Raw genomic sequence first — 27,515 nt, 5'->3', positions numbered from 1 at the left:
GCTTTAACAAGCAGCTGTGATCAGTGGAAATTCTGAACCAGTCTTCTGCTGCAAAGTGAATTTTGGCAGCTACTCTTCCCACCAGGGCTGGCAGAGACACGGGGAGATGCTGCTCAAGTGCCCACAGCACTGTTCTGGCATCCCAGCAAGTTGTGCAACCTCAGTGAGCCAAAGGAGACAACAGCAGCTCTCTACTCCACTGCTCCACTGTAGCCCATCCCTGTGGGACTCAGGAGTCAAACACTGCTGAACAACCTGTCTTAGGAGAAACTGTGCAGAGAGGACGTCCAAATGGCATGCACAGCGAGCAAAGGTGGAGTCAAGCCAGGCATGGCCCAGGGAATCCTAGAGCAGCATTCAACAGCAGCATTCCATTTCCCTGTAGTGGTCCAGTGAGGACCAGCAATTATCTTCCTCTGCTGGAGGGGCCCTGCCCCTGTTGAGTCCAGCTCTTAATGGCCAGGAGCAGGGGAAGGAGAAGGGGAGGAGATGAGGCAAGTGGAAAAATCCATTTTCCTTAGAGAATCACTCTTTTAGGTTCATCCCTGCACCTAGAGGCTGGAATACAAGTCAGAATCCTACACGAAGTCTGACTAGCAATGATTTTGTCCTTCTGCAATGACTCAGGCTGTCTTTCCTGTGTGTCCTGGATTTTAACTAGGTGTCCCAGTTCAAGGAGAACCTGTGTCAGGCCCCACTTGTTTGCATTGATGGAAATGTGCCTCTCTCCACTATTCAGTACGTCTGCCAACTAGCTAGAGAGCACCAGCTAGCAGGTAAGGAGAACTTGCCCTCACAGCACGTGTGCCAAGACAGTCCAGGCACATCCCTGCTGCTTGCTGGAGGTATCCACTTACTGACATGCCAGGTTATTCAGCACATCTTTCTGTACTCTGCCACTCTGTTTCAGATGTGAAAAACATTTTGGATTTCTCTGCAGTTTTCCTCTTTCTGCAGCTGAACCACATTTTCTGAGGCATAGTTGGTAAAGCCCTTGAGCACTGCCAGAAGGCCAGGGAATGCTGCTCTCTGAGCCTTTTAATCTCAATGTGAGTGGCAATTTGAGCACTTCTGCCAATTTGAGCAGCAATATAGTTTGCTTCTCAGAAAAAGCACTAAAGCATCCTTTGAGAGGAATTCTCTTCTATTCCTATAAAATAAATGCCCCCTTCCACTGGTATGCTGGAGACTTTTCACAAGGCTTCCTAAACCTTTAGAGTTACACCTTCCTTTTTAAAAGCAAATCCCAAAGAAAGACACAGTGATCTAAAAACCTGACAGAGGCTCAAAAACCAGCTAATTGGAGGAACAAAATTGGGGTCTGCTTATATCATCCAGAGCCAGAAGCAGCTGTCTCATTGCTGGACACTGAGAAGGAAACCCTGGGACACCTTGTCCCAGTTTGGGGGAAATAATATTTAAGTTCCTCATAATTTAAAGGTGTAACTCTAGTTGTGCAGATTATGCTAAGTGTTCGACATTGCATCCTGCTCTGACACAGGGATAAACCACTAATTAATTAATTAACTAACCAATTGCATTGTTGTTTTGAAGTGTGCTATGAGCCAACAGATGAGAACAAGGCCTCTAAGCCATTCCTCTCAGACAGCTGGAAAGCACTCACATACATTTCCCCCAACCTGCAAGAGCTGAGAGCAATAAATCGGACCCTTGGGAACCCTCTGCCAGCAGGTATTGAATACTCAGAAGGGTCAGTCAGAGTTTTAGATAACCTAGATCCTGGAGAAGAGCATTTTTTGCTTCAGCCACTAATACAGGCAAATTGGGTTATAACATAGTGGGGATTCATAAATGCTCATGGTATCTTGTACCTTACTGCCATCTCTCTCTGGGCTGTATGGACTGATGACCCATCAGAGACTACAGTAGGCCTGGGATGGCTCCTTGCCCAAAACCAGAGGTCCCATTTGCCTCACTTCATCACCTAAACAGGAGTAATATCTGGTTTGTCAATGTGTCCCTGAAGCATGGTGCTCAGAGGGCACCTGTTCCAGCAGTGCCACCCTTTGCAGAAACGACACACCCCACCAAATGCAGGTGGAAATCCAACAGCACTGAAACAAGGAAGACATGCTTCAAGACAGCTTTTTGATCTCTACAGACACACGCTTAGTCCCTTGAGAATTGGGTTCCTCAGCATAGAAGTACAGTGTGGAAGTCTAACTCTGGAGAATTCCATGTTTCCCATAATATAAAGAAAAAAAAAATTACCAACCACATTTCAGAAGCAGTAGAAGTGTTCATAAATCGGCTGTCAGCCCACAGACAGGCTGGTTGAGGACCTTTACAGTCAGAGCACATTCTTCCCTCCCCTCTCTCTGAAGAGCTGCCGTCCAGGTTGGAGGATGTTGTCCAGGCTGCAGTGGCCCTGGCCTGCCCTTTGCTGGCCCACCTGCACTGCGTGGTGGTGACCCTCGGCGCTCATGGCATCCTCCTGTGCGGCAAGAGTCTGGGAGGGAGCATCTCCCTTTATCCAGGGGCTCATGATCAGGTAAGGGCATGGAAAACTAACTATGAGCTGTCAATTGCTTCTTTCTTGGACCATATGGCACTGTTGCTATTTCTGGTATCATGGCAGCAGTCCTGGGAAACATGGCATCACTGCTGGAAAATGTATGTGTTTGGGGCGGTGGAATACACAGCTCTGAAAGAAAATCAAGTTGTCTGTCCCTGTACTGCTGGCTCCTAGCAGCAGTGTTTAGAGTCAGCTAGAATTAAATGTGCTTATGTGAATATTCATGAGTGCGAGCTTCATTTGCAGGAAGCTTCATTTAAATTATCAAAGCGTGAAAAAAGATTATTGCCTTTTTTTCAGCCTTTTCTTTTTTTGCCATCCCTGCAGATCTGGCATCAGGCACATCAGGCCTTACCAGCTTGGGCAATTCCCACTAACTTCCCTTCCCTCCCCCACAGGCTGCTGCTGCCAGGCTCTGTGCTGCCCACTACCCCGCCATCCCCATCAGCAGGGAGGAGATAGTCAACGTGTCAGGAGCTGGTGACAGGTATATCCTCGCTGCTTTGTCCTCTCCAGCTGCATGTGAAAGGGTCATAATCGGATTCGTTTGAAATTCCACTGGAAAAGCAACTGCTGCTTGAGGGAGAGACACTAAGGATGAGACCAGGGCTGGTTGCAGTGATTCCTTGCAAAGCTTGCTAAAAATGTCCCCCGAAGCCAGGCTTGCCATTATTAGTTTTGCTTTTCTTCAAGATCCAAGCCTTTCCTGGCAATCTAGGAATTCTGAATTACTCTGGGCTGAGCTGCTAAAAGCAAAGTAAACCACCTTACATCAAAGCTGTCTTACTAACTAACTGCCTTACTTCCACACTTCTCCAATGGAAGTGGAACTGCCACTCAAAAGCTAAAATGGCCTTGTAAAAGCATTTCGTCAGGTTCTGCATTTGCCTCTGGCAATTTTGAAGCTCTTGCTTCAAAAGAGTCTGCTGTATAATTGGCCTGGCTGTTCACACGCCATACATAGAAGTGGGAAATGACAGCTATTATTCCTAGCCCCAGTGATCAATTCTCAGTCTGTCAGAGTAATATTTTATTATGCTCCTTGTTAACTTGACAAACTATATGTAGCAGTCAGGCTGTTTTTTTTTCTTCTTGCTTCATATGTTGCAATAATTGATTCTGTCCTTTCATTGCTTTGGGCTAGACCAAAAGTCTGTATGTGACAGATATTTCCTTTTCCCTTTCTACTCTTACCTGGCAATAACTCAACATAGTAACAATTTTTTCTCTGATCAGTGTCCAGAATGAAAAGGTTTTTGTGGTTTGGATTTTTTTTAAATATAGAGAGTCCTCAATATTTTACTTAAAATCAATCAATAACTTCTTGCCAAGCTGGTGAGCCCGCTTAACAACAGGACGTGCTGTTTGTATCCCAGATCACCTCTGAGGTGAGCTGACTCAACTGCAAACTGGTCTTCTCCAAAGAAGAAAAAATGGTTGTTTGGAGCAATAGGTGTAATAACAGCAGAGGAATGGGAGCTGGAGGAGTGTTGTGGGGTCAGCCTGACCTAAGGAAACCTCAGATTGGCTCATTACCTCAGGCAGGTGTCCCCAGCCAGCCCCTCCAGGGACGCAGCCTCCCCTCTGCACCATCTGCTCAAAACACAAGTATTGCTCACTGCAGGAGAAGTTTGGTTTTTTTTCCTAGAGGATAATGTAAATGAAATGTCTTTTTTTAGGGGTTCCTTTCCCATTTTAAAAGTCAAGGGAAGACCGAAGATGAGATAAAATGCACCACTGCCAACCACCTCCACTGAGTTACAGTAGGGAACCTGGAAGCTTGTTTTTCCTTCCAAACCTATCTGAAAGCTTGGGGCCCATTACTACTTCCATTCCTGAAGTAACATTGGTCTGGAAATTCCTCTCCCCAGAGTCCCCAAAGCCACATGGGGGAATTTTCATAGCCCCCTTTTTCATCCAGGGTTTTTCTTCCTAACAGCCCCCTGAACTCTGGAAATCCCTGTTCTAGAGAGTAAGAGTACCAAAACAGACTGGAAATGCCAGGACACTGCAATGACATACAAGCCATCTCCACAGCATATAAACTGGTTACGTGTCCCAAGCCCAGCCTGGTGGCACTTTCAAAGGACTATTGTAGAAACACAAAATGGTTTGGGTTGGAAGGCACCTTTAGTGGTCATCTAGTTTGAAACCTTCTGCAATAAGCAGGGACATCTGCAGGTTGATCAGGTTGCTCAGAGCCCCATCTAACCAGGGATGGGGCATCCAATACCTCTCTGTTCATATTTCACCATTCTCATTGTAAAGCATTTTTTCCTAATATCTAAAATGTAATGCTTTCCCAGCTTAGCCCCCGTGAACCTTCACACTTTAGAAGCACTGGTCAGGGGACAATGCAATCCAGCAACAGTGACCCAGGGCACTTCATGCCTCCCCTCCACCCTATGGCTATTCTGCAGCTCCAGAGATCTACCCATGAGCTGAGCATGTGTGCAGTGTCTGTCTGCTCCTTGCCCCCGGCTGCCATGACAACCTAACACCACATGCCCACACATGGCATTGCTAGGGGATGCTCCCCCAAATATTTACTCTCAACTACTGGAGCTGTTGAGAGATTGAACACTTCGTGGAAGTCATAATCTTCTGTGCCTTTGTTATGGATAAAAAGATGTTGATGTAATTAGGTGGAGTGCAAAATAAGGGCTCCTTTTACCGTCCCCATAGATGTGCTTATTAATCCTCCCTGCCACCACATTTTCCTGTCCTTGCTTCTTCCTCTAAAATGTGATTGTCTTCTCCATTCTTTTTCTCTTCTCCTTTGTCTCTCCTAGCTTCTGAACATTTCTTCAGTAGTTGCTGTGAATGGAGTAGTTGCTCCCAATCTATCCCAAACACTGCAATTACATCACTTTTACTGGGAAATCTCAAATGAAAAACCATAGCAAATATTTCCTAAAAATCTGACTTTCCAATGTAATTTCAGCTTTGGATTTCTTTTTCCAGCTGTGCCTGTTGTCCCTCTCACATAGATACAGAAACTTTATCTCTCACCCCATCCAACCCTTTGGGGAGAGGAGGCACCACTCTAATGAGGACATAATGAGGCACCAACAAAGAGCAGATAAGTGACAAAATAACTAGAGAGCCAGGGAAAATTAGATTCTTCCCTTCTTAGGCTCTTTTCTCCTGCCTCACCTGGAAAACTGGGGAGAATAGAAAACATGGTACAAGGGGAAGTACCTCAACTTCTCAGATGAGAAGAATAAAAAATGCAAATAAATGACACTATTTTGTACTCTAAAATGGATACAGAAAAAGCAAAACCCATTCACTGTAACCTCAGCCTTCCTGTGTGACATATTCTGCTGCTGTAAGTTTTGGTTGGGTCCAAATGAAAGCTCTTACAAATGAACAGCCACATTCCGGTGTTCAAAGCTCTTGTCCCCTTGTTCAAACCCACTTTTCTTTCCCTCCACAGCTTAATGGCAGGAATCCTTGCAGGGATGCTTGCTAAACATGACACAGGCACGTGTGTCCGGATGGGTCTGCTGGCTGCCAGCTTGTCTCTCCGCTCCTATGAGCCCATTTCCTCAGAAATCAGCACTTCCAGTGTCAGCCAGGAGCAAGTCAAGAGCAGGAGCTGGCCAGAGGCAAAGGTATGGAAGATGGACTAGAACACTGTGGCTTTCTCATCTATCACCTCATTGCACTTACAGCAATCCTATTTTCAAGAACTGGACTGTGTTTTGAGTTTTCAGAACATTTATCTGCTTTGGTCCTGAGTAAACCCTCAAGAAAGGAAGTCCCTACCCAGGGAACTTCTGTGGAGTGAAAAGCTGATTTCTAGTATTTCAGACCTCCTGGTTTTCTGACCTCCAGGCCTTCTAGATTTTCTATTGAGGGAATTTTCTCTTCCTCCACCTTGTGTCACTGTTGTCCATTATCACAGTAGCTCCTCTGTCATTGACTTCAGGACCATGTCTCTTCAGCTGGGCCCAGCAGCAACATCTGCTCTTGCTGCTTACTCTTTCCTATCTGAGAGGTCCCATGGATCACAGCCTGTGACAGAGTGCACCTGGCAGGAACATGACACTGTAGGATAACCTCATCCATCTTCCCAAGCTGGCCAGCACACACTGCACCTTCTTGCTCTGAAGTCCAATGCCCCTGGAGAAGTAGGCAAGACAAAGTAAAGAAGAGTGACCAGGGACCAGCTGGTGGCCTTTAAAAGATGATAGCCCCTTGTTCCACATGCCTTCCTCTGAACATGGGGCTTCCTTCCTCCTTCTTAAGTCCTGAGCGTCAAGTCTGAAGCGAAAGAGATCAGAGGGAGCCAAGGCATTTCCCATGGAAGCCATGAGGAAAAGTCACCTTCTCTCTCTAAGCACAGGATGCAACTGCAGGTGCCAACAGATCAGTGAACACTGAAACTCATTAAAACTGATTTCTAGTAGAGTTGGGTCTTGGTGCTGGCTGTTTCCTAAACCTGACTGATAGTAAACCTGGCGTACAGACTTGCCCTCCGTTTCATCCAGAGACTGTGGTCAGACCCCCTTGGCTGAGGAGCAGCTCCCTGGTGTCTGGCACAGCACTGAGATCAACCAAAGCTTGATCAGGGCAGCTCTAACACCACTCTCCTGAGTGGGCTCTGCTGTTTAACCACTGAGCTCCCACTGCAATGGATAGAGGCATTAACTGGGTGCCTTTCTCCCAGCTGAGGCTACTTCCACCAGGCTCATAGCAACTCCTTCCCTCTGAGCCCACACCTTTTCATCAGACACACAACATTTACCATCAGCTTTCCTTTACTAAAATCTTGTTTGCAGCTGTGGTTCAGCTGAAAGATTCTGTGCTCAGATGCCATGCACTCATCCCTATCCAGGGATAGGGTGGCTGTGGCGGAAGGGTGCTCGGATGGTTGGGAACACAAGGGAGAGGGATTGGGGCCCACATGAGCAGCTGGGTTTGCTTGCAAGCTGGGAGGTGGGACACAGCAGGGGCGGGGGAAGAGGGCTGTGCCCCCAAGGTATGTCCCTGCACTATAAAAATTACTTTGGCTGGATCCAGAGTCAGGGGAAAAAAGCAGCTTCCACCTCTGCTACTGACTGCAACAGCCTTGTCCAGGCAGAAGGACCCTGAGCAAAGGCAGGACCTGAGGATGAATGTTCAGGCACTGGCAGTCACCACACTCCTCCTGGTGCTGCTCTGCTCAGCCCCAGCACTATCTGGGACACTGGGGAGCCAGGCCAGCAACCTGGAGAGGCAGGCAGGGGCTGGGTTCCCTGAAGAAGCCCCTTGGCCACCTGGAGATGGAGGGGACAAGCTGCCTGGGCAGGGCTCAGAGAGGAGCCACCCTCTGGCCAGCGCATGGAAAGTGATGAGAGAGGCACACCCGAGCTCCAGGTCCCTCAGCAAGGCCATGGCCAAAGCTCTCCTGGGCAGTGGGGAGCAGGTTGCCCCTGGCAAGCCCTGGAGGCTCCCACTGCAGCCCTCCCGCAGCAGGATGGCAAGGCTGAGCCACCACCTGAAGGACTACGGGAAGTTCAACAGCGACACGGTAAGCACAGCAAGGGAGAGGGTTTGTGCTGGGGGGTTGCAGGGGGAGTGGGGTACCAGTCAGGATCAAACAGGAAAGCAGGAGCAGGATATGCTGAGCATGCCATGATCCTGCAAACACCAGGTAGAAAAGGTGTTTTCGAGGCCATTCCTCTTAAGATGCATGTAAAGGTGCCAGTCACAACATGGCTTCTCAACACAGCACAGGTCTGGGTGCTGAGAAGGGAGTGGGGCAGTGACACCCCCAGATCTCCAGCTGGCACCTGGCAAGGCTTAGAGCAGAGCCGATGGCTGTGAGCAGCTCAGGAGGAGAGTGCAGGTCTGGCTGCAGTTGTCCCCATGTGCTGCCCTCAGAGCTGCCGGGACACTCCTGCCTCAGCCCCAGCCCCTGCAGTGTTCACTCTGTGCAGTGCTAACAAAGCTCTCCAAGCTCTGCCATTGGGATGCCATGCCCTGATGGGCACAGCTCCTCTCAGCACTGCCCTGAGGGAGGCACAACCTTTCTCTGCCCATGGGAAATCTGCTCCACGGGCTCAACACTGCATCCCACAAATAACCAACTTCTCCTTTATCAAACCCAAAACACACTTTGGTGGCACGCTAGTAGACCTTGCCTTAACCACAAAGTGCTGGGTGACGCCGTGCCAGATGCCACTTAGCTGGGGCGGGTGCCACCACAGCAAAAGAGCAGAAGCACTGCAGGGGTGTGTTGTGGCTGTGGGAGCCAGCTTAAGAGTGCTTCCAGCCAAAACCAGTAATGAACTGTCCCTGGCAGCACTTCCTTGGGCCCCAGCTTCTCCAGCTCCTTGCAACGAAGCTGCTGCTCTAGACCCCAGTGAGCTGCTTGTGCTGCTACTGCAGTGACGATGTAGCTGGGACTGGGCTGGTCCCAGCTGCCACAGGCATCGCAGCCACCACTTCCCTTCTCTCTGCAGCACTCCTGCCACAGCATCCAGTCCCGGCCCTGCCAGAAGCCCTCTGACTGTGGTGGCTGCCTGGGGCTCTACACCTGCAAGCTGCCTGCTGGCACCTGCAACCTGAAATCTGTCTCCAGGCAGAGAGGTGAGTTCTGTCTCCTGACAACTGGCAGCAGGGATCTCCACATGCAGCAAAGTGCAAACACACCCCCTTGGTTGCAACACTCCAAGCCCAAATCTGACTGCCCCATGCAGGGCTGGGTGTAGTCTCTTGACTGCCCAGGGCTGTCTGTCCTGCCAGCAGTAGCTACAGAATCAGCAACTGCATGGTGGATGGGACATTCCCAAAACTTTCTGTGAGGGTTGGGATTTCACAGGTGTCCTGAGCTGTCACAGGACACCAACAGCCTGTGCTGGAAAACCAAGGAGGGGGTACAGAGCTTGGGATTTAGCCAGTAGCTTGGGAGTCAGCAAGTGCAGTCCTGTACATCATGGGCCCTGCAGACCTGCTCACACTAGTGTGTGAGAGCTGTTTAATTAGGCAGGAACTGTCAGGGAGCAGAGATCACAGCTTTTAATGTTTAACCAGTGTCCTGATGCTCCAGCACCCTTTGGTAAATCTGTACTGTCCCCAGATTGGCTTCTTGCCCCAGTACATTTGCCCACACCCACGTACGCATGGTCATGAAGCAGAAACTTATCCAAGGCTACTAAACAGAGACCCAGCGCTGGTGCAGGAAACCCCTGGCACATAGAATAGGAAAGTTTAATGTTTGTGTACAGTACAGTGTGTGTGTGTGTGTATAGCATATAGGGCATCCCCAGTGTTTGTGCTCTGTTCATAGTTTCCTCTGGTCACCTTCTGCTGGCAGCCTCCATAGGAGGACACACAGACCCATGGTCACACCCAGCACAGATAGTCTTATGGCTTTTCCTTACAGGTGGCTTCCTCCAAAGCATACAGAGCCGTTAGATGGAGAGTCAAGGGCTTAGATGATGCCCTCATCTCGGAACAGCACAGCTCAAACAAAGCTGAAGAGGTTGTCCTGCAGCTGGAGATCAACACTTCCTGTCCAAGTTTCTTTTTAAATCCTTAATGACTCAGTTGTAAATGTTTCTTTCATTGTACTTCTCTTGCTGCTGCTTTTTAACACCCCCTTTGGATTTTATACATTATATAGGCTTGATTCCCACTTTCCTGAGAGCAGCCAATAAATTTACTGAGTGGTCATGGAGCCCTGTGCTGGCAGAGCCCCTTTGGAGCTCCCCAGTGAGGCAAACAGGGCTATTTCACAAGCCTTTTTATTTGGAGCCATTAGGTTATTGCAGTAAAAGCTGCCAGTATCTCAGTATGCTCACATACCAACTCAAGCTGAGCTAAGCATTGGGCAACCTGGGATCCCTCCCTGCTCCTTACCACAGCTCCTGCCAAGAAAAGCCAAGTCCCACATTACTTAAGGAGAGGAACGTGGAGTCCCCAGAAGCAGGCTTGGCAGTGTGGGACCATGTAGGAGACCTGCTTCTGAAGGCTGGAGCCGAGCCACAGATCAGCTTTATTTAGCATCCCACAGAGCTTTGCAGGCATCCTGGCTACCTTTACACGTGTAGGGGTGACCCCAGCTTTGCAAAACCTCATAATGTTTCCATTAAAAACTCCTTCTAAAACGAGAATCAAAGCACAGCATTTGATTCACCTCGAACCCCACCGCAGTTCCCTTCAATGAGCCACCACCACCTCCTGTGACTCTGAAGTGGCACCGATTTTGTTCAGCATACCCAAGGGGCAGGCCCCCTACCCTCCACCTGGTCACCTCTGAGGCAGCCTGACCCTGGGTGGGGATGGGGAGTAAATGCTGCTGGCTTCTCTGAGCTCCTCTATTGCTGCTTCCTCTGTCTCTGCACAGAAGTTGGGGGGCACAGAGCTGCAGGTGCTGCCTGCCTGCCTCCTGCCTGCTGTGACACCATGGCTGTCCAGCATTTACTGTGCTCACCACAGAACCTCAGAGAGTTTGAGGTGGGAAGGGACCTATGGGGGTCACCTGGGCCATGTCCCTGCTCAAGCAGGGCCACCCAGAGCCATTTGCCCAACTTACCTGGTTGCATGGCTTCAAAAGCTTCACAGAGCAGCACTGGACCCACCGCTCTTGCTCTGGTGTGGAATGCAGGTGAGGTCTCTGAACCCCACTGCTGGTCAGAAAGGTCCCCTCACCTGGCAAGGCCCATGGACCACAAGAGCACAGGGATCATTTTCAAAGGCTCTGGGAGTCCTGTGCCGTCCAGCATAGCACAGCTGCAGCAAAGGTACCCATATGTAGCTTTCACTCTGCAACCCCACAGCAGCTGGGAAAGAGACTGTCCTCTAAAGAGCAGACTCAAGGATGCTCCAGGTGCTCTTACCCTCACAAGCAGTGCAAGTGTAACAGCCTTCACACCAGCTGGAAAAAAGCCCTCACCCTGCCTCAACCTCCACTCAACTCCCCTGACACCTCCTCACTGAAGGAGGTCACCACAGACAGAGGAGAGGGGAGCAGGAGGTCCCACCTCCTGCCGAGGCAGGAGCACAGAAGGCAGGAGCAGACACTCTGCCCTTGCCTGTTCCCTACTCTGCTTCCCAGCAGCAACACTCACGACAGCAGAGGAGAGCCCATCTGACTTTTGGGAAGCAGGTCTCCCAGACAAGATCCTGCAGGTGAGCTCCACCTTGGAGCTGACAGGTGAGGGGTGGAGACCACCTGGCCTCTGAGACTCACAGGGAAGCTGAGGGCCTGGCCAGGTCAAGGGTCCAGCTGCTTGATGTCCTCTCTGGCTCATGCTTGGCGCTAGGTGGGACGGTGGGAAGACAAAGCTCATCCCTTTCCATGAAAACACCATTGATCCATGTGCCTTTTACACAACTCGCTTTTAATTACACTGCATGAGGAAAGGCCTCTCCTCGTGCCAAGACTCCCTGGTACAGCCACCCAGGGAGCTGGCTGGCCCATCAAGTCCTCAGTAGGTTTAGTGGTTCCCCCTCACCCTTTTCCCTTGCTTGGAAGCTCCTCCTGGTCAGTCCACATCATCCCTGCAGCCCTCAGCGTCCTTGCTTTGCAGAGACCTACTTTCATACATCTCTGTTCTTCCCCTCCACGCCCTGTTTGCCTGCTCAGTCCCATGGGAGTCCCGCTTTGGCCTCCTGCAGCACCAGGCAGAGAGAAGGCAGGGCAAGAGTCATCGGTTAATAACTGTTCTAACCTCAATATAAATAGAAAAATACAACCAAATAAAGAATTGACTAGCTAAGAGATCCAATCCACTGGGATGCCTGCAACGTGCTAGTGCAGAGTTCAGAGAGAGTGTTTGGTCCAGTGCTTGCTACTGTAGACAATCAGAAGCCTGTCCCGGCAGCCCCGCAGCCATCCCATCTTCCTGTAGCACCACGGCTGTGTGCAGCGCATCCCGGCCGTGGCCAGCGTGCCCCAGGCTGCTGGCTCCTGGGAGCAGGCTCAATGGGAATGGTTGATGAGTCTGATTTATTGCTGCTAAGTGGTAAAGCCATTCTCTTCTGTGGAATGAGGATGTGCTTCGCTCTTACTTTTTGTGGAGGAATTTCATTTTGCTGCCTGAAGAGACAGAGAAAAGAAAATGGACTCCCCACAGTAACAGGCAGAACAAGTGTCATTTCCCACCACCTCTGTCCTGTGCAGTGTACTGGCCCTGCTGTCACCCCTGGCTCCTTGTCCACAGCCAGCTGCTCTGCAAAGCTGGAAGCAGGGGCCTGCAGAACTCTGCCCTTTCTCTGGGAGCAGTGCTGCAGGCTGGGACCTCGAAAGCTCCCAGGCAAATCCTCCAGAGCCCATTTGTCCAGGGCACACCAGCCCCTCAGGCACTACTGCTCTTAAATGGCCAAGAACACACAAGAGGACCAGGGATATGATCTTAACATCTAATCAAACTCAGCCACAGTGTCCAATGACTTATCAAGGACTTCTAATCTCAGTCTGGAGCTCTTGGCTAGTTCCCCTTACAGTGGAAAATAGATTCAATCTTAGAATACCCCATGGCAGTTCCCACTGCTGATCCCTAAGGGCAAACCTGAAGGCAATGATAACTCCGTCAAGCGTCCCATCAGACCGGCATCCACCATCCCCAAGTCACTGGCTGCTCCACTGCCTCCTCAGACCCACCTGTCTCCTTTAGAAGACACAGATACAGCTCATGGCCCAATCTTTGGTTCTTCACCAGCCTCCAGACAGTGACGGACCAGAGCCAGAGCCAACAGCGTGCCAGCACAGGGATACATGGCCAGGCACTGGATGCCACACATAGTCACTGGCCCTGTCACCCTTGGGCAGCTTCTGTGCTACCCAACCTGAAGGCAACAAGAATCCCAGCCCTCGGGAAGCCAAGGGTTTTGCTGGTTCCTTACCTAGGCCTTTCAGGAACCTATTGACTCCACTCTGCTCCCCACTGGGAAGTGTTTCTAGGTACTCCTGAGCCCGTACCTCAAACAGACCTGCAGAAAGACAAATCAACAGCTTTTATGTTGTGTCTCTATAAATCCAAGTAAGAATGCCCATCTGAAAGTGTACTGTCTCAGCTTACCCACATATTATTGCACAGGAGAGAGAACAACTCACCCCATCTCCTCCATCAGCTGAGGCCAGATTTGGCACAGAAGCTTTGTTCTGCCCCCTCCCTCCCTCCTGCAAGGGTGACTGAGCTGCTGTACCTCACTCAGGGTACAGAATGTACCTCCCTTCATTCTGCTACGAAGGCAGCTAAGCCCAGGGAGTGACATCATCTGAGGAATCATCATGCAGAATTTACTTCTTTTACTCAGCCACCTATTCAAGCATCCCCTGCTTATTAATGCTCATCAGGAAGCTGCTAAGCCAGCACCAGTAGCAGCAGGGATAAAAAATTTCAGCTGCCAGTAGAGCCTTTGGGACTGCAGGATAATAGGAGTGAAACTGCAGTAGCAGCTCTGGGAAGGAGATGAGCATCCAAGCTTTCTACTAGACAGAAGAACCATGACCAATCCAGCCCATTTTTCCTCTAGACACAAGAAGAGGACATGAGGGACTGTGAGAATAAACATCATTCCAGCAGTGGAATTCAAGAGGCACACATGGAGGATACTGCAAGGGTGAAAGATGCCTGCAATCCCAACCCCATCAAGAAACCAGCAGATTCCCTTCTGGTGTTCCTGTGCAGACACTGCAGCCTCCAGCCACAGAACTGGGGATGGAGGTGGTGGCTGGAGAGCATCTCCCTGCTCTCGTAGGAGCAACAGCAGCTTCCAGCACAGCAGAGCCCAGCTGGAGCCCCTCACCTCTGACCCCCTGCTTCCGCAGCTCACGCTCCTGAATGAAGCCCCCAAACATTTGTGTCTCCATGAAGACCTCCAGGAAGCGGCGGAGGCTCTTGGAAGAGACGGATTTGCGGAAAGCCTCACGCTGCAGGGTCCGCTCCTCTCGCTCCGTGGGGGTCAGGAAGAGGGAATAGTGGCCCACAATCTCCACAAAGAAACGGACAAAGGCCTCGGACACCACCTCGTTCAAAGGGCTGGTTTCTAAGGAAAAAATAAAGAGGCAGTGCTCAGGACTTACAGGACTGCTGTAAGAATGTGCTAGGAAAATCTCTGGGTAAAAAGTCCCTGGCTTTTTTCAGATCCAGCCTGAGAAGAAAAAGCTGTTCAAGAGAGAGAGCATCCTAGGAAGTGCTTGTCATGGAAGTAGACCAAATTGCTACTACTTTGAAAGACACCAAGCTTTATTTTGGTGCTCACTTTTTGGGGAAGAGAATCAGAAGAGTAAAAGTGAGAAAACTTATGGGCTAAGATAAAGAGAGTTTAATGGATTAATCTAAAACTGTGCATGCAAGCAAAGCAAAATAATTTATTTATTCAGCAGCTCCCATGGGCAGGCAGGTGTTCAGCCCTTCCCAGGAAAGCAGGGCTCCAGCATGCATGCCTTGGGAAGACAAAATGCCCTATTTCCAAATGTCTCCCCACTTCTTCCTCCTTCCTGCAGCTTTATATGCTGAGCATGAGTCCATGAGGAACATCCCTTTAGTTATTTGGGGTCAGCTGGCTCTGTCCCCTCCCCACTCCTTGTGCACCCTCAGCCCACTCACTGGTGGGGTGGGATGAGAGGCAGAAAGGTGTTGGCTTAGTATGAGCTCTGCTCAGCAACAGCTAAAACATCCCTGTATTATCAACACCACTTCCAGCACAAGTCCAAAACACAGCCCCATACCAGCTATGGAGAAAATTAACTCTGTCCCAGCCAGAGTTAACTCTGTCCCAGCCAAAACCAGCACATTTTCCAGGCTCCTCTGCACCAAGGAGATGCCCATACTGTCCCCCAAGAGTCACCATAAGCTGTGACAGCTGTCCCAGCCCAGTCACCATAAGCCACGTGGCAATCACCAAGTCTGCAGCTCTGCAGGTGCCTGTCCCCTGGAGGAGCCTGCATCACTCATGGCCAACAACAGAGTGGAATGAATGAAACCCCTCTGAAAAGGAGTACAGGGGCTCGCTGCAATTGCAAGGGAAGCATGGCCAGAGCTGGGAGAGATAAGTACTGTTGCTCTTCACACAGAGAACTGTCCCCTGTGCTCTGGAATACTTCATGTAGCTTAACCAAAATCCTGATCTACCTCCAATACCTGTGGTGTTAAATTCAGTACAAGCCTAGTTCTCCTCTAAGAAGTGACAGACAAGAAAGGGGCAGGAAAGGACATGGTTTTAAGCTGAAAGGCACTGTGCTTTACCCTGCTTGCCATTGACAGGGCCCTCCTCCTTGTCGCTTGCCAGCTCATTCCTCTGCTCCAAAATGTGCTCTAGGGCAGCCTGCAGCTTGCGGGGCAGGATGGAGTCCTCATCTTCCATCTGTAAGAAAGAGCCACCTCCTCAGGGACTGGGGCTGTGACAAAAACCTCTCCTACCCTGTCCCCAGCACAGCAGAGGGAGCACTAGAAATGAACCGTGAGAAGAGGGAGAAGGCGTAATTGTAATATGTTTGGCACATTCCCAGCACCACCCAGTGCAGTACTATCAAGAAGCACAAGAGGAAGGAGAAAGGGCGTGTCTTTTCCTAAATATTCCCCTATCCCGGAAGAATTTTACATGTCTGACCCAAGAGGCTACTGGGCAGGGCTCACCCGTGGCCTCAGCATCTGCCCACGAGCACTGGCCCTGCCACAAAGAGGAGGTGTGTGAACAATGCTGGCATGTGGCCAGGTGAGCAGAGCCTCTGCTCAGGCACCAAACCTCTTACACAGGCATAAGGAATTCCCAGGGAGCATTGGAGCCAAGGAACTGCTAGTGACTGTGCAGAGCTGCTACCAGCCCTGGCTGATTCAGCTGAAGTCTTCAGAAGAGAGGTGCAAGGTAAAGCATTACCCCAGAGCTAAGGCAGCTGGCAAGCAAGGACTGTGGGAGGGCTGGGCCTTCGCCCACAGCTGCTCCCTGCAGCAGGAGGAGCACTCATCCCATCTTAGTCACGGGGCTGAGCCCCAGCAGAGACCCATGCTGCCAGCGCTGCTCAGCGTCTGCCAAAGAGCTCTAGGAAAAAAGAGCCTCCTGGGCCAGGAGTATGCTTGCTCATTTATCCTTTTCCCTTCCTTCTCCCCTTCCCACAACAAAGGGAAGTGAAAATCAGCAGGCAATCTTGCCTGCAGAGTGACACACAGGCTCCCATGTACCACCTTCCTGCCTCTGACTCATCCAGTGCAAGGACTGGAGTGAGGAACCACAAGCTCCTGAGGCAGTAAGGATTTAAAAAAACCATCAAGCCTCCCTTCCCACTCAGGGCAGAGTATGTGATGGGAGATGGACTGACAGACACAGGCTGGAAGACCCCACACTGCTCCCCAGCAGACAGTGCTGAGTCAAAGCTTTCCAGCTCTGCCCTCTGCCTTATAGGATGACATTTAAGGACCCATAGTGTCCAAGTGCCACCATTTTTCCCTCTAAAAAAAAAGAGAAATAGGTAATTCCCAATGATTCAGTCCTCAACAGCTGTGGTTTGGGATGCTGATGTTACATATATACACAGCAATCCCTGTAACATTGCTGACTGCAAGCCCTGCCTTGGTTTTTGAGTGGGGATAAAGTGATCCATCCAGCCAGGCAGGTCAGCAAACACAGATAGAGCTAAGTTATGGAGGAGAAAGGGGAGAAAAGGACGTGAATTAGCTCTGCTCACCTGTCTCAGAAACCGATTATTTACAAGGTCAACGACAAGGACCTAAGAATGAAAGAGCAAGAATCAAAAGGGAAAGTAATTATTTCCATCACCAGAGTTTATCTCAATCTGTAACTGCTCTGGAGAAAACACTTCTCTGCTCCTCCTACCCTCCACTGCAGCTGGAGGAGGCACCTAGCATGACCCAAGAGCACAACCCAGGGGATGCCACTGCAAACCACAGCTCAGCTTGGACAGCAGGAGGCTGTGCTCCAGGCCTGGCCCATTGCTCCTTATCACCCAGCAGGGTCAGAGCTTCATTCTTTCTCCCTGTGTGCTGCACTGCTCTCTCCTGGGAGGCAGGGAGGGAAATCCCTCCCTCATCCCGTTCAGCCTTGCTGTGCTCACCCCTGTGCCTCAGGAATCCAATTCTTAATTATTTATTGCTATCATGAGGCACCTGTGTTAACCCAAGGGGCAGCTGTTCTGGCCAGGCTGTAGCAATCACACTTAGGACTGACAGGATTTGCATGCAGCCCCTAGACAGCACCGTGCAGAAACCAGTACAAACTGTAATAAAATCATCTCCTGCCCGCAGCAGCACCACAGTGGGAGATTCCAGCCCCCTGCCTTCCCAAGCTGTGGCCAAGGCAGAGCACAGACCTTTGTCTGCCTGGGGGAACTTCCACCTCTGCCCTTACCCCACACTCACGGTAGCCAGAGGATGAGAGCTCTGCTCGCTGGCGCTGCCAGCTGCCAGAAAACAGCTCAGCCCACAGGGAACAACCTCGAGTACAGCACGGTGTGGGTGCAGGACTCACCTCCTCCACAGGCAGCTCCTTCAGGCGGGGCAGGGAGCTAGAGAGCAGGCCGATGAGGAAGGGGGTGGGCGAGCACACAATGTCGATCATGGATGGTGGCAGCACGGGGATGTAGGTGTGCTGCCAGGTGAAGGGGTACAGGAGGGCCACCGTGGCGTGGCAACACTTGGAGAGAGTGCTGGAAGACAAAACACAACCAAGGGCAATGGCTGGTCAGTCAGGGAATGAGGGGTGCTTCCTAGAAATCAACTGTTCCCAATTGATCTCGCTAATTACTGGGGGCTTTCCCATATTTCTGACCCCATTTTTCAGCTTCAGAAGCAATGACTTCTGAAAGATGATCCCAGCCCACACTCCTATGATGAGAAATGAGTTGCAATGAATCAGAGATCTGCTGCTCCAGTGTCCTGAATGAAAATATCAGACAAACACTGCATCTTCTATGCCACTACCTCTCCTTAGAGAAATGAGTTCATTCTCCCACAACTCTCTGGCAGGAGTCAGGCAGGATAGCCAGTTAGCCACGGCAGAGCTTGCCACAGGGCACCAGTTATTCATCTCTTCTGGGTCTGGAAGCATTTTTACATGTCAAGAGAGGGGGAAGGCTAGCTGCTATAAATCCTGTATATATAACATCATTTGGTTTTACCAGCATCCAGGAAAGGAGAGGACGGAGAGAAAGGAGGCTGGTGCAGCATGGAGGAGTCACATGGATAAAGAAGGATGCCCAGCTGGCTCCCATTAGACTCCAAGGGAAAATTTACATTCGGCAAGCTGGGTTTATTACTGACTTGAGAGGGAAGGGTTTGATGGGTGTGGACTTGAGCTTGCTCTGAAAAGTGAAACCTGCTTTTCCTCCCCTCCCCACTCCAGTTAAGTTTGGTGGATGTGCATCCCTGTGCTGTGCCACTAGGGCACGCTGAGCAGAGCAGTGTGGCTGGGGGACAGCTGGCTGGCTTCCATCACGTAAGCTCAGGTTAGCAGAACAAAATTGTAGTTGCTGGGACATCAGTGTGACAGTACCAAATAATCAGGCACACTTTTTGGAGACGAGGAGATCCCAGGGGAGAGGGTGGAATCTGCTTAACCTGAAAATGTTATTTGAGACTGCAACAGGTAGGAAACTGGCACTTGGGAAAGATGTGTGTTCTGAGAAAGTCTCTTCACAAAATGGGGACAGTTTCCTTTCCCTTCACTCCCAGAAGACTGTCTTTTTTAAGAGGGATACTCTGTAAAAACAGGGGAAGACCCTTCAAAGGCTCTGTTACAGACTGGTAGCTTTAAATAGGAAAACACCTTCAGTTCCACATTGTTTGGGAAGGTGTGAGTGTATCCCCCTCCCTGCATTGACTCCTCCAGGCTGCCTCTCTGTGCTGCTCTCCAGCTGTGCCTGCCATCATCGGCTAGCCCACACCTTGCCATGTCTATCACAAATGCAAGGTAGATAATGAATCTGAGAGAAGCAAAATTAAAATAATGAGAAACACGGAGCTAGCAAGAAACAGAAACATTAAAAAAAAACCCACCCAAAAAAATGTGTGAATGATATCAAAGTAGATGATTTTTGTTGTATCTTTCTTACAAGCTAATCTTGAAAGGAACTGCAACAAAAGTGAATGTGTAATCTTAGAAGTGCACTCCAAACTAATGAAATCCTTTAAAAGCCATCTCCTTCAAAGCTGTGCTACTCATACATTCGAGGTCATGTTAGCAGATACAAAAGCAGGGGATTCTCTTCCTCTCCATTACTGAAGAGCATATTTTCCACTCCTCAATTTCTGACTGATGATAGACCTGGCAATAGCAGCAGCAGCATAGTGAAAGCTGAAAGAACTGCACCTTTCATCACTTGTGCACAGCAGTGGGGCATTATCACCACCCACTGTTCCTCTTCTTTGAGCAGAGGGTGAATGTGGAAGTATTAGAAGCTTTACATTTGTCACCAATCTTCTATTTTGAAGGTGTATCAAAATTTTCTATCTAAACATGGGACCTGAATTTATAGACAGCATGTGAAAACCTATGGAAAACATCTCTGAGTCCAGGTAGCTCCACAGAGGAACAGTGAGCAGCTGAAGTCCGTGGTTATTTATGGCATGGTGAGATATTATGGCAAGCTGTCTCCTACTATATTTATGGTGGCTTGTTCTTCCCTCAGCCCAGCTCTTGAGTCCCAGAGAGTACACATGGTACGTGAGAGATCGAGTGGGAGGAGAGATGGCCGAGCTCCAGCGAGTGGAAGTCAAAGACAGAGCTGTGTTAAGTCTGAAATTGTACACACCAGGCAGTGGGAAGTAAAGATAACTTCCCCTTCCACCCTTCCATCTGTGCATGACTCAATGCCTCCAGGGTGAAACCCAGTGATCTCTGCTCCCAAACATTTCTCACTGTGGAAGACTTTTCCAGGGAACACTACTGGTAGGGTTGAGTCTGTGAGCCTGCTTTGTAGGCAGAGCAGTTCAGGGATGGACACAGAGGAGGTACCTTTTTCACATGTCAGACTTGCTCTGCAGGTAGGCTCAGGGAGCTGCAGGTTGCCAGGAGCCCAGGAGAACTGTGGCCATCTGGAGTGACTCAAGCCTAAGATCTCTCTTTCTCTTGCATTTGGCACTGCAACAAGCACTAAGGGACTGCTGATTCACACCAGGATGGTGAGCCTTGCAAAAGAATCCAGCTTGATAAATCTCTTTTATGCCATCTGTGTGACTCTTCAGCCAGCAGCCACGTGACTGCAGTGTGCTCTGGGAAGTGTCAGGAGCCACCCTCAGGCCACACAGGTTCAGTCCAGCCATTCAAACAGGACACAGACACCACCTTCTAAGGCTTTTGGTTTCATGACTAACCTTTAAAATGCTGCAGGTCGTTGAAGAACACTTTCAAGATGCTGAGCACATTTTCATGGGTTAATTCAGCCTTCTGCAGGGAACACAGTTGAACTGTGTGTTGCTCACAGTTGAGGCTGAGATATCAATAGTACAGAGGCTAAAAAGTACTGAGTACACAAGAACCCTCAGACCCCTCCCTAAAGGACTGATTTGGATAGGGACTGACACACAGATCTCTCTGGGTAAGCATTCCCTTGGTCAGAACAATGATACTGCAACAGCCTGTGACACTTGCTTGAACAACAGGCCTTCCCACCACACAGCACAAACCCACCACACAGCGCCCTGTGAAGCTGCTGCTTCTTGGTGAACACCTTGAACACAGGTGGCCAGTACAGACACTGAAAACAACAGCTGCAACTACATAGAAACCCTTCTTCCTCTCCTGGGAAAACTTACCCCAAGATGAGCTTGACTTGCTCTAAAAGACACCTTGACAAGTTGCAACCGCCTCTACAGAGGGACACTGGCTGTTCAGCCTGGTTGCTTTCCACTCCAAAGGCAATGTGATATGTGATAAAAAGCCTCTAAAGCTGACTCCCTCTTTGGGTTTAGGATACTGCATGATTTCTGAAAAACACCATTGAATCAAACATCCTGCTGTAGTTTAATGCCAGGAAGTCCTGTGGTCCCTGCACTAACCAAACTGCTCAAAATATGCTGGCATTTGGCAATTTAAGACTGTTTGAACATGTATATTTTAGGTTTTATTTATAAGCTCTGCCACAGTAGGATTTGTTTTACAAACACCTTCAGATTTCTGACACTGTGTCATATCTGGAGTTACTTATGATGGATTACAAGTCTGGTTTACAACATTTAGCAGGCACAGGAGCTTCCAAGCATTGTCCCATGACTTCACACAGCATTGCTGGAAATTCTACCAGGAGGATGCCAAGTTCCACCAGCTTTCTGGGGACCCTCACTGACTCCCACCAACCTGGCAGGTTCGTGCAGGTGAAGAAATGACTATTAAGATGATCTGAAGAGTCAACACTAGTATCTGACATCCAAACTTCATCCTTGGTTATCTTCTTCTCCCTAATCACAGGGCAAAAAGGGAGAAACCTGTGAGGCTGATATTCGCAGCCCCAGATTTGTTTTTGTAGCACATGGTAAAGGCTTCTTCCTGATGATTAATTACCTTTTGCTGGGGATGACCACATTTAAAGTGTCTACTCTAACTCTTTCAGATCTGTCTTTGATAACAATGACCACTTTGTGATGTTGATACAGCTGTGGTTTCTGGCAGAGACAGAGGCAATTGCTTGAGTTGGTCAGATCCACAATAAGCTTTTGAGATCTGGAAAAAGGACGCTTTGATTTTAAGCCCGTGCAAGCTTTTCTTTTTAAAAAGCCTTCTGAATCACAAGATCTCCTGCTCAGGCCATTAAAAACTGCCCAGCTTGAGGTACCTTGTGACATCAGGTGATTTTAGCTGAAAGATGCCTTCTAAAAGGTTGTTTGGCAGTGCCTGGAGCTGCATGCCAGGCAACATCCCTTTGAAACAAAAGCAGCTCTCATGTCGCAGTCACTGTCTCCACTGCCCCAGGACTAAAGTTAACATTGCAGGAATGAACAAAAGCTGGGGGAAGACTACACAGACCAACATAGTTTTAACAGTAATTTTCCTGGGTTGCAAGGCAATGTATACTCCAGTATCCATAGTGAGAGAGAAAAAAACCCACCCAAAAACTAATAAACCAAATTCTTTCCTTTTCCGCTGCCAAGTTGTGGATTGACAGGTATTTAAACACTCAATGCTCATTCCAAAGATGGAAAAGACAAAGTATTTCACTTGCTGTACACTTGTTAGATGCATTTTTTTGGCTCAGCTTGAAAACATTTCACAGTTCATGCAGTATTTGGCTGGAGACCTTTCAGCTTTCTTTTCCCACAGACTGATTTTATAGCAATTAAAGGATGTAAATAAATTGTACACACCATTTCTCTGCCACTCACTCCCAGACACACCTTTTCAAACATGGACAGATAGTCATTAATAATACCCACATGAAGAACTGCAAAGATTAATGATAAATGTAATTTATTGTGCAACTTTCACTGTGTCACCTGCACTCTTCCCATTAATCCATCTCAGCTGGATTATTTCTAGCATTCCTAACCTCTGAGCAGTTTCCAACAGCTGCTTTTATAGTTTTTTTTCCTTCTCTTCAGCTATTTCCAAAAAGTGTTTCTTATCTTTCCTCTCAAATTGGCATTTTCACTCCTAGAGTGAATACTACTTTATGCTCATTCAATGTGTTCCTGTCCCAGGAAAAATATAATTTGGACAGAAGATCCTGTATTGACAAACATCACCTTTCAAAACATGGAAGGTACACCTATGAGTAGAAGAGACTGTTCACCTTAGGAAAGGCTCACTAAGCCAGTCCGTTCAAGTCACTGAACTGGATTAAAATATAGCAGTTACTTAATTTTGAGGGACATTTTCTTTGTTTTCTGCATTTCACATCTTTACAGTCCTTTGGGATAATTTCCAAGCTTTTGCTCCACAAAAATAAGCCAGAGAAACTTCATATTTTTTAAGAGGAAAAGAAAAAGACTCTCCTGAAATTGCTAAGAGCAAGGTCTTCTCAGAAATATCAAATATTAAAAGTCTCATAGAGAGCTGGCAAATCTATGGTAAATATTTGAATCTGAGAGCTGTGGTCTAACAGACTCTGGATCTTTTAAACATGACAATTCTTTTTTCACAGAAAAAAAAAAAAGCTGTTTGAGATATTTAGAGATTCTAGAAACTATGATTCTATAGCTCTCTCCCACTCTCTTTACAGGCCTGTACAGCTGGATTCATTCCTAAGGACCCTAGATATCCTGACAAAAGATGCAGGGGTGGGAAAAGAACACCAAAACCCATCAAGGTGCTTTCAAATTAGAGATATCACACCCCATGCTCAGAATACACAGTGTTGTGCTGTCATGTAAAGATGTGATAGGAAAAGATTTGTTAAACAAATGTTCATTCTAAAGTGATTTCTCAACGCCCCACCAAAAAGTTCCCTGCCATTTCCTGATACCACCCAGCTCTCATGTAGAGATTACAATGTCAAACTCTGTCCTTAAAAAATTTTCTCAGAATGTAAAATTTATCCTACAAAAGAAGAGCCAAATATTTGAGAGCCTGTGATCATAGATTATGTCATAAATAATACATGTTACATAGAGATCTAGTGTTTGGATGAATTCTCTCACTTTCAATACAAATCTAAATGCTCTGCATGAAATGTGTGGTTTAAGTATCCAGAATACCAAGTCTCTACACATGTAATGTATCAGTGATGATAAAGAGGCAAATTTTCCCTTTCTGAACCAAGACAGATGCCAAAACCTGCAAGCAGACAGTGCTACAGCTTTCCTCTCCCCAGCCTTTCTATTCCTGGGATGAGACTGCCTGAGCTCTGCCCACAGAGAGCCCAGGATCCATGTAGAATGAATTTTCCCCCTTCATTTTCCTCTAGAAGGGGCCTCCATTCGCTGCCCCAGTGCTCAGTCCCAGAGCTGCAGGCTGCTGCCTGGAAGTTGTGAAAACAGACAGCTTAGGGGCATTGTACACTCCTGAAACCTGAGCGTGCTCCTCAGCGTCATTACTCATCCAGGCAGCTTTTCTTTCCCCAGCCTTGGCGAACTTTCCTCCCTGAATCCTCAAGTGCTTCAAGGGCTGGAGAGCTGCCAGCCACCAGCTGCACAAGATCTTAAAGAAATGCAGACCCATTTTCATAATTTAGGAGAGCAAACAAATACATTTTTAAAAGAGCAAATTGAGCAGATTCAAAATAGAAGGGGGAAGTCCTCTGTCTCATTTCCCCTCCTCATTTCCCCTTCCTCATTTCCCCATTTCGCCGCGTCCTTTACTTTCATCCCCATAAGAAAAAAAGAAGTCTTTAGAAACCAATATGAAAATACAAGCAGAAGAATCAAGAAGATTTTGTGACATCAGGGAAAAACTCAGAAGGGACAGTGATCTCTGCACAAGGCTTGATCCCTGCAAACCCAAGCACAGTTCAGCAGGGAACAGTGCAGCATGATGGAGCAAAAGGAGGGGGTTTGCTTCCTTAGCACCAGAGATCTGCTCTGAAATTATCTGGAGGAAGTGGAATTTGGTTCTCCTTGGGGACGAGAAGCAGCACTTTTTGCAAGCTGCAAAATGAAATTATGGTTCATGGCCTAAGTTCCCAATTCCTGGGAAGAACAGCCCTATTCACGTTGTTGCAAGGCTGAAAAGGGCAGAGAAGAAGGAAAAGAACAAAGCAGAGAGATATGTCACTGCAGCCTTCCCAGCCTCCCTTCCTTGCCAGCATTTTCTTCAGGGAATTGCAAGAGGGTACCTGAGCTTGTCTGCGATAAAGATCACCCTCCTTTCCAGCAGCAAGGAGGCAAAGACTCTGCTCAGGTGCCGCACGCTGAGGGAGGTGAACAAGGACTCGAAATCAACATGCTCCAGCCTGGAGTCGAGGGGCCGCCGCAGCTCGATGACCTGTTGGGGACAAAAAGAGCACAGCTGAGCTCTTGCTGCCCACCCAGAGTGTGCCAAGCAAGGACCCAGCATGTATTTTCACAGCTAGCAGCCCTCGCTGACTGCTGGTGAGCACCCACCGCACAGCAGTAAGTCCTCAAACACAGTTCTTCCAAAGGCCTCCCATAAATCCTTCTTCCAGATGAAGACGATCCAGAGTCCACTCCAATAGGCACAGCATGAGATCAACCACAAGACTGTCCCACTGGACTGAGGACAGGGAGCTCTTCATAAGGAGGAAAACTAGTTTGTGTCCAGCTAGGAGTGGTTTTCAGGCTTTCTGGTATTCAAGCAGCAGAATGTCATGGAGCCTTTCAAATCTACACTCTGACTTCTACAGTTACGATTTATTTCTTTTTTACTGCAAGAATCTGGATGCCTAACCTCCTGACTATAAATTTTTTATATCAGTTACAGACAAGAGCAGCCTGTGGGTATTTTTCTTTGTTCATATCTGCTTAAATAATGCCTGTCACAGCACCTTAGCACTTCATACTCTTTATCTTAGACATATGCTTATCTAAATTGTTTTTGAAAGACTCCAACACCACACATTTCATAAATCCCACAAGAAAATTACTCTAGTTCTGAACTACCCTCACCAACACCAAGCCTGCAGCTGAAACATGTCAGTGGCAAATTACTTCAATTACTTGTTGTCTTACTCTCAGTATACACTGAGAACAACTGGTCACATTCCTCTCTGTAGGAACCTTCTTGTGTATTGAAAGGTTATCACGTGTCTTCCTTTGTCTTTTGTTTTCTATATTAAGTAAACAATTTTCTCAAGCTTTGCCTGTATTTTCTAGACCACGTAGTAAGCAGAACTGCCCTTCTGGGGCCTTCTCCTAGTGGGTGCAAGTTTTGGAAAATTATACTCTAAATAAAATTCCATCAACACTGGAAAGCAGAAAATTTGCTTTCCTTTATTATTTATCCCTTCATTTGCTTTCACAATGAAGGATTTTGCCTAAATGATATCACACTGTTACTTTTGCTCACTTTTGGCCCACAGTACCACCAGATCCTTCTCTGAAGTACCGTTGCCCACTCAATTACTTTCATGTTGAAGTAGACTACTCCTTTCTTCCTCCCAGCATTTTGCTCTTGTCCATATTGATTTTCACACCAGATCTTCCATTTACAGAATCACAGAATCATTTAGACTGGAAAAGATCTCTAAGATCATTGAGTCCAACTGATCACTACCATGACAACTAGACCACAGTGCCACATCCAGTCATTTCTTCAACACTTCAATGTGTTTCTTGAATTTAGGGGAGTGGGGCACTTTTAATCCCTTACTCTCCAAAGTGCCTGCCCCCATCCCAATGCTGTACTGGGTAAATGTGGAGTTTATACCATCAATCAGATATTTAATGAACAGAATCCCAGACACAAACCAGCCACAACATTCTCACAGCACACCACTGGGACTTTGCTCCTCCAGCACACATTTTTAACCAGCTTTGCATGTTCTCTGCAGTAATGTCATTAGTTGGGACTGTTTCCAGGTGGGTTGAGGAGAATGTCATCATGTTGAAAATGTGAATGTCATCATGATCATCATGCTTTCATCTCTGCTGAAAGCCCACAGACACAACTTTATCAACTTGCTTGCTTTCCTCTCTCTCACATTCAAGGCATACCATGCCCTGCAGCAAGTATGGCCAAAATGATGGTCAATTTGTGTCCCTCCATCCCCGCACAGTCCTTCAATGCCACACCCCAAAGCTCTGCACTCTTAAAACCCTCCTGCTGTCCTCGCACCACATCATGTGAGATGCAACACAGATCCTCACCTCCACACTGTGAAAATGCCATTCTCAAAGGCTGCAACATTAGCTTGGTGTGGTTTCAAGGATTTCTTGACCTGATCCACACAAACAGAGGTTCTGTATTAAGGGTGCTGGAGCACATTGTTCAAACCTGTCATTAGGAAGTTAAGTGTGGTTGTCCTTGAGCAGATCCAAGGTCATATGCTGGGCAGCACAGGACCTGGTGTCTGTGCCTCCTGGCCTCAAGGCCAATGTCCTGTATCCTTTTGCTATATTAGGCTGTGTGCTTACATTCATTTTTACCATAGGATTTCCATTTTGATTCTGAGTCACTGAAGTCTCTATACCATCCCCTC

The 27,515-nt window shown here is 48.2% G+C and overlaps 3 protein-coding genes across 5 annotated transcripts in view; 2 read left to right on the top strand and 1 right to left on the bottom strand.

Moving 5' to 3' along the window:
* Nucleotides 1-6,952, top strand: part of LOC128788448 (uncharacterized) — a 28,311-nt gene extending 21,359 nt beyond the window's left edge. For all 3 annotated transcript variants that reach the window (XM_053943490.1, XM_053943491.1, XM_053943492.1), the window contains 5 exons: nt 662-776; nt 1,555-1,692; nt 2,346-2,512; nt 2,935-3,023; nt 5,976-6,952. In XM_053943490.1, coding sequence (XP_053799465.1) covers nt 662-776; nt 1,555-1,692; nt 2,346-2,512; nt 2,935-3,023; nt 5,976-6,171 — 705 coding nt within the window. In that variant the 3' untranslated portion in view covers nt 6,172-6,952. The remainder of the gene's footprint in view (nt 1-661; nt 777-1,554; nt 1,693-2,345; nt 2,513-2,934; nt 3,024-5,975) is intronic.
* A 59-nt stretch (nt 6,953-7,011) lies between these two features.
* Nucleotides 7,012-10,564, top strand: LOC128788449 (uncharacterized). Its single transcript, XM_053943493.1, has 3 exons — nt 7,012-8,054; nt 8,989-9,115; nt 9,912-10,564. The coding sequence occupies exons 1-3, from the start codon at nt 7,449-7,451 to the stop codon at nt 9,941-9,943; spliced, it is 765 nt and encodes a 254-aa protein (XP_053799468.1). The 5' UTR covers nt 7,012-7,448; the 3' UTR covers nt 9,944-10,564.
* A 1,286-nt stretch (nt 10,565-11,850) lies between these two features.
* DENND2A (DENN domain containing 2A) overlaps nt 11,851-27,515 on the bottom strand; it is a 57,287-nt gene continuing 41,622 nt past the window's right edge. The window contains exons 14-20 of the mRNA XM_053943181.1: nt 25,194-25,342; nt 17,960-18,137; nt 17,160-17,201; nt 15,724-15,841; nt 14,282-14,521; nt 13,376-13,462; nt 11,851-12,569 (exon numbers count right to left, since the gene is read on the bottom strand). Coding sequence (XP_053799156.1) covers nt 12,538-12,569; nt 13,376-13,462; nt 14,282-14,521; nt 15,724-15,841; nt 17,160-17,201; nt 17,960-18,137; nt 25,194-25,342 — 846 coding nt within the window. The 3' untranslated portion in view covers nt 11,851-12,537. The remainder of the gene's footprint in view (nt 12,570-13,375; nt 13,463-14,281; nt 14,522-15,723; nt 15,842-17,159; nt 17,202-17,959; nt 18,138-25,193; nt 25,343-27,515) is intronic.

Source organism: Vidua chalybeata, chromosome 5, assembly GCF_026979565.1.
Source record: "Vidua chalybeata isolate OUT-0048 chromosome 5, bVidCha1 merged haplotype, whole genome shotgun sequence".
Taxonomy (NCBI): Eukaryota; Metazoa; Chordata; class Aves; order Passeriformes; family Viduidae; genus Vidua; species Vidua chalybeata.
Note: the sequence above shows the minus strand (reverse complement) of the source record. Positions and strands in the feature narration are given on the sequence as shown.